The 6496-nt window shown below is 38.9% G+C and overlaps 1 protein-coding gene across 1 annotated transcript; it reads left to right on the top strand.

Annotated features, from left to right (window-relative positions):
• The first annotated feature begins 1155 nt into the window (after window positions 1-1155).
• LOC113682458 (uncharacterized) lies at window positions 1156-4505 on the top strand. The gene is made up of 2 exons (XM_027199629.2): window positions 1156-1476; window positions 3852-4505. The coding sequence occupies exons 1-2, from the start codon at window positions 1335-1337 to the stop codon at window positions 4163-4165; spliced, it is 456 nt and encodes a 151-aa protein (XP_027055430.1). The 5' UTR covers window positions 1156-1334; the 3' UTR covers window positions 4166-4505.
• Window positions 4506-6496: the final 1991 nt, after the last annotated feature.

The following is a 6496-nucleotide window of genomic DNA, read 5'->3' as shown; positions in this document are numbered from 1 at the left end:
CTGTAATTTACGTTATTAAAACGTGAGCAGATACGAAAATTCTCAAAGGAAAAACAAAATAAACATTCCGAGTTTTAAAGATTTTCGCGCTCAGTTAGATTGCAAGCTTACGTACGGTAATAAAAATCAAATACAGCTTAACACTCGTATAGTATATAAAGTTCAGTGTTCAAAAACAAAACAGAACAAAACAGAAATGATACAAAATTTAACCAAACTGGCATAATTGTTAAAATTCATTCTAATCATGACGGTGTCTGAGCGAATATGATCATGCTGAAGTTCATCGCGGCTCGCTCATCATGGCGATCTCCGGTCATCACAGTAAAGCAAGCCTCAGAAACTACATCGGCCACCCTTCGAGTGAAAAAATAAGAGCTTGCTCTGATATCCTTTCCGATACGTTGAATGGAAAGTCACATTAGTCACTGCAGCCAAGTTTTGCGGCGCTATCATCACGAGCGATCTTCATGTTCCGGTGAATTCGGCTGTCGTTCACTCAAAAAACACTCGCCTTGAACAGTTTGTTTTCTACCTTGTCATGTGAAAAAACTCGCGTGTTTTTATGAGCTATAATTCGGCTGAAGTTAACTGAACATTTCACTTCAAGATTCTGTATTAGAGACTTAAAAACTTCAGGCAAAAGTGTTGAATTTGACTTGCCGAACTACTTTAGTTTGTAAACTATCGTAGAATTTGAACTTTGATGGTTTTTCAATTCTTGCCGTAGAAACAATCCATCCTCGTTTACAGGGTATCTCTTGATCCTCGCCGCCCCTACAGAGTGGGGGAACTAGTTAACCCTGGAGCTAAGGTTGGAAAAAATTTTGTACGAGTAGTTTGTACAAGGAGCGTTGCGTGACAATTATGCAAAAGTTGTTGTGGCGATCGTCTCACACGGATGTGACAATAAATTCTGGTTCTTTTACGCTTTCTAACGTGGAATAAATGACACGAATACCTTTTAAATTTGAAGGCTTCGCTTTGAAAATTTGCATACATCAAAATTCGCCATTCTTTAATAAATGCGTAACGGGCAATTAAACAGTGTGTGCCTGATTTGAGTCATAATCATCCAATTGTTTCAAAAAAATACTTCTAATCACCTGCCTGTCACCATGGGACAAGATCCATTTATGCGAAAAAAATTAAAGCGAGTACTTTATATAATAAGAATTCAATCGTCTGCATATCTGTAGCAAAAGAGCACATCACTCAGGAAGCGTTTGTTACGCGACCATAAACGATCTCCACACTGAAGACATTGTGAAAAAGTTAAGCGTTGATACGAAGTTGTTTTGCTTCGTTACGACGTCGATGCATGCTCTGCAAACATGTTTGTAACGATTTATTACGGAGATCAGAAGTCACTGCTGGTCAACCCAAGCTGTTCCGTGGTAAACCTACTGAACTCGATCAAAGAGCGCTGCGGTTATGGCGATAGCGATAGAGTTCTGGACTTGAGCGACGAAACAGGTAAATTATCATAATGGCTTTAGCTGAAGGTTTAACAGTAAACAATCTTAAACGGCAAGTTGAAGGCAATTCAGAGAGGATTTAAAAGCATCGATAGACATTCGTGATGAATGACTGATTTAATTCAAATTCAAATAAGGAAGCGTTTAGATGAATATTTCCGATTAGTACAGCGAGAAAGTTGATTGAAAATGCGCCAAAACCGAAAGTTTACTTTGGTTCAACTTTCATCTGTTCGTTTAATTTTATTTGTTTGGGTTAAGCTGCAACAAGTTGGCTCATTTCGAACGAAATCCGTGAGGTAATTCGAGCAAAAAAGTATGACTTTAAAATGACCTTGGCGTTAGATCAATTCTGATCCTTGAAAAAAATGGTTCTAGAGAGACGTTACGGTGAATAACTGTTAATTTTTTTCCAAAAAAGCTTAAAAACTGACGAAGAAGCGGAAAGCTAAAAGGAACTATATCGATTACGAAGAGACTCTACGGTTTTTTACAGACAACATAAATGTCAGATTTTGAATTTCGCTTTAAATGCAATTACTGAAGCATGTCACGAATTTGCGGTTTCCTTGTTAGGGAAATTTAAGTAGACATGTCATTGTCCTCTCTGTTTTTAAAAGCTATTAGATGTTAATTAGAAGGTTCAACAGAATAACACCGCTAATTTTCATGGGCCATCAACCTGAAAATTAACAAGCTGTAAAACCACTTTGCTTTTTTTTTCCTACCAAGAGACGATCTGAAGCGTCTGGTACGGGCACTAAACCTATTGTTCATTAAAAGGGATGGTAAATCTTGTTTATTTTCTGAGACAAGATCTTCGCAGACCCATAAAATTTCTATGGAGACGTGTAATTTTACCCATTGGGCTTCAGTCAGAGTTCACGAACTATCCTTCTTAACATCGGAAAACAACAATGCAAAAAAAACAAACAAACAAACAAATAACAACCAGATGAAATACTTATAACTTGACTTAGACTTCCAATAAAACTTTCTACGCCAGCTGAAATTTAGATTAACAAAATCAGAGCAATATCGTTCGGAAAAATCGTAAATAGCAAGTTCAACCGGCTTTAATTTTGAGTGATTCATAATGTCTATAGAGCCACAAATACTTTTCATTACTGCTTCAGGTCAAGCTAATTATATTTTCCTTCGTTAGTGCAATAGGCTTGGCAGTCTTTCAACTGTTTGCTCAATAATTTTTCTGTAATCACAATAAACGCTAACCTAATACACGATGCGCGAAAGAAGGGATTATCTATGCAAAGAAGACAAAATCCCAGATTATCTGAACAAATAACCAATTATTTCCCACGGCACTTTCAGCGACAAAAAGCAGACTTAGCAATTAACTGTTAATGGCTTTGGCTAATATCGGCGAATTGTAGAAGTGGCAATTAAAAGCTTCAAACTAAACGCATAAATTAACATGATGGCTTCCAGTGAAGTATTCTTAAAAGGCAAGATAAGAAGAATTCGCCGCGCGTTTACAACTCACAAGCATGGACGTACGCACCTATCGAAACACAGCTTTAATAACAAATTAACTCTTAATGCGTTCATGGAATGAGCCTTTACAAAGAGTCAAACAAAAGACAATTAAAAATTAGCCGCAGATATGACTCCGTCCAAAATACGCGAGAAAATTTTGAAAAAGGAAACTTTATTTCCACGATTTAGGCCTCTTGCCCAAACCAGAAGCTTAATTGTGACGTACACTCCCAGACATAATTAAAGAGGAAACTTGTCCAAAACGACGTTCATGATGTTCTTTCGCCCCTTCTTCTCTTTTCGAGAGGGGCCGGGGAGCCAGTAAGTCTTCCAACAATATATTTGAGAGTGTAGGTTATAAGTTATAAACAACACCGCTGACATCACTGCTCTTTGTATTTTTTTGGCGAGAAAAAATCACATGCGAATACAGTTTTTTCACAGGGCTGGAATTAATCAGGGCAATTGGGTGTCCCAAAACCAAAACCCAGGTAATCGCAGCAATCAATCAGAACAAAGGTTAACATCAATGAGAACTCAAGTTAAAACTGGCAACCTGCTTGAAGCGCGGGAAACGCGAGTGACGAAGATAGGATTGGTTTTAGTCTTATATTTGATTCGTTGAGATGGTGGCACAAGTTTTTCTGGGCCAATCACAGAGCAAAGTAAAGAAAAACCGAAACAATCCAGAGTCATGTTTGATACTCAATTGAAAACTGCTTTCATTGAACTCTGAAATTTTTCTAATTTATGTTGACGAATCTTCCGTGTACAAAACATCAACATCTGTTTGACAGTGTTTCCCAGTGTCCACCCCTCTGTGTTTCGCTAAAAACGTCTAACAATCTTTTCTTGCTCTCTATTTTTACCACTGAGGTCTTGTCTTAGATCTCAGCAGCCACAAAAACGATTACGCGAGTAAGTACCTCGCATCCAAAGGCTTCTACGTCCTGGTAGAGAAACGGACCATGCCATCACCTTCGAATGACCCAAACGAATCAGGGCTCCCGCAAGAAGTCCAGTATGTACCTTTGCTACTAAGACCCAACGAAACATTTCAAGGTTACAAAGCTAGAGTTGCCGAGAGGAACATGGGTCGAGATGAAACATCACAAACGAGCAGGAACACAGCAAGCAGAGGTAAACGAGTAAGACTGAGAGCGCGAAAGAGTATAGTAGAGGCAAGTTAACGCAGGAAAACAGATTCTGATGACAGAGTCTTTCTCTGTTTACCCTAACAGTAACGATTCAAGTGAGATATTCTTTGACAGGTCATCGCGTCCTTTTTAAGTTAAAAATTGTAAAGTAATACGGATAAAACTGTGACTTGAGTTTTAAAGTTATTTTATTAATTGTAAAAAGTGTACACTAACATGTGTTTGTAAATTAAGAGAAATTTCTGAGTTAAGTCGAAATATATTAGCGCAAGGACCTTTACTATAATTTTCTTGTTTTGTTTTGTCATTATTATTACTTTTGTCGCTGTTGTTAATTAAAAATGTTGAAGAAAAATAAAACTTTTTTGGGAAATATGTTATGGTCTAGGATTGGGCTAAAAAATCGACTTAACAAAAGGTTTCCCACATCGAAAGGAGGGGGACGGCGTCTGTAGCGTGATGAGATGGCTAAGAGATTTAGTAATAAATAAATACGAAGTGGGAATTTCACAATGGGAATTCCATTAGGAGGCTCTTCTTGACCACTACTTCCAGATCGAATTGGAAATTAAAATGTTGGCTTTTGTAGAGGGAGGAAAACCGGAGAACCCTGAGAAAAACCCTCGAAGCATGGACGAGAACTAACAACAAAATCAACCCATGTGTGACACAAAGTCCGGGAATCGAACCCAGGCCACAGTGGTGGGAGGCGAGGGCTCTCACTATTGCACCATCTAGGCTTAGCTACATAATTCCCGAAAAATCGTCTAAAATTCTTTCCGGAATTTCTCAAACAAAAGCTCTAAAATTCTCTTAGAAATGTCTAAAATTCTCCAAAAACTCTCTAAAATTCCCGAAAATTCTTATAAATTTCGTTTCTTATAGCGATATAACAAGAAACAATGAGTTGTTAATCGTAAAACATCATTTATTGTCATTGTTTAAAAGTTGCAAAAACATCAATTAACGTTTGCCTATATGTGTATTGATATTTATTTCAAACGAATATCCTGTGTAAACTTTCTCTTGAATCGACATGAAAAAATAGCGTACAAGACTTCAAGGTAAAACCTTCACACTAAACCTGTCTCTGAGACTCTAACCAGCTCCTAATCAGTCACTTTAATAATAACAAGAACAATTTCCGCAAAGTATTTCCGTTGTGCTGCTTTCCAAATCAACAAAATACAAAACTATCAATATGTCGCTTTAGCCTCCAAACTAGCGACTATTTATACGTAGCATCAAGGCTGCCTCAAGATAATCTTCGAGGGCTTCATGCTGCTGGTCCCCAAACATAGTGACCAGCATAGAAAAAACCCGCTCTGCCGCAGCTGATGACGGTTGAACGAAAACCATCTTCTGCACAGCAGCAGCCCAACATGGTAGATCCTGCGCGGTAGCTTTCCACCAAGGCAGCGTGTCAGTCAAGTCGTCGAAGACATCAGGTGTAGAATTGGCCTTGGCAATGTAATCTGGGAGCTCATCCTTCAGAGATTGTATTACATCATTCGAACTCAGGAACGGCACAACCCTCAGCCAGTCGACATCGATGGCAGTTGGCCTTGATATCTTGATGCATCTTGGACTGAAGAGCTGTGCAGCTTTGAAGAGAGCCGTAGACTGCGACACGGTTAGATCAGTTCTCATGGTGTTAAGGAAATATGTAAACGTAGGCTGGAGACATCGATGGAGCCCATAGTTGTACCACTTGTACTGTAGGGCTGGGCTGAGAGGAAATAGCTCCACCAGGTTGTTTTGCAGAACATCCAGCTTCCGGTGCAGAACTTCAATAATTATCCTGGCAAGTTCGTCACTATTAACAGAGCTCCTATCAAGTTGAAATCGCATTAGGCGCATTTTGACTTCCCATTCATGGACATAACGGATCAACATAGCCAGAGCTTCTTCATCTCTAGTCGTTCCATCAAATATAATTGATACGTCCTTCCCCAGTAGTTCTTTGGCAATAGATTTGTACTCCTCTTCGGGGATGAAAGGGATAAGCTCTCGCATGTTTGACGGTAGGTGAAGGTCACACCTGCTTCTTGAAAGATGTCTCTTAAGTACTCAAGTCGGTTAAGGGGAGTCCCACTCTTCAAGAAGGCTTGTACAATCTTTACTCGATATACTCTAGTACCCGTGGGTAGCGTTTCTCCCCTTGGATGGTGTTCTTTGTCAAACTTGTCCAACACCTCAGCAATGTCCATTTCCCTTTTCTTTGCTTTGGCAAGCTTTTCTTTATTTGCACTGTACTTTTTACTCGCGATATGGCCTTTAATAACTGATTTCTTCACAAAGATTTCTTCTTTACAAGCCTGACAGAAGAGAACGATATTGCTAGCCAAGACTCCTTACTGAACT

This window comes from Pocillopora damicornis, chromosome 7, assembly GCF_964200805.1.
Source record: "Pocillopora damicornis chromosome 7, jaPocDami1.2, whole genome shotgun sequence".
NCBI lineage: Eukaryota > Metazoa > Cnidaria > Anthozoa > Scleractinia > Pocilloporidae > Pocillopora > Pocillopora damicornis.
Note: the sequence above shows the minus strand (reverse complement) of the source record. Positions and strands in the feature narration are given on the sequence as shown.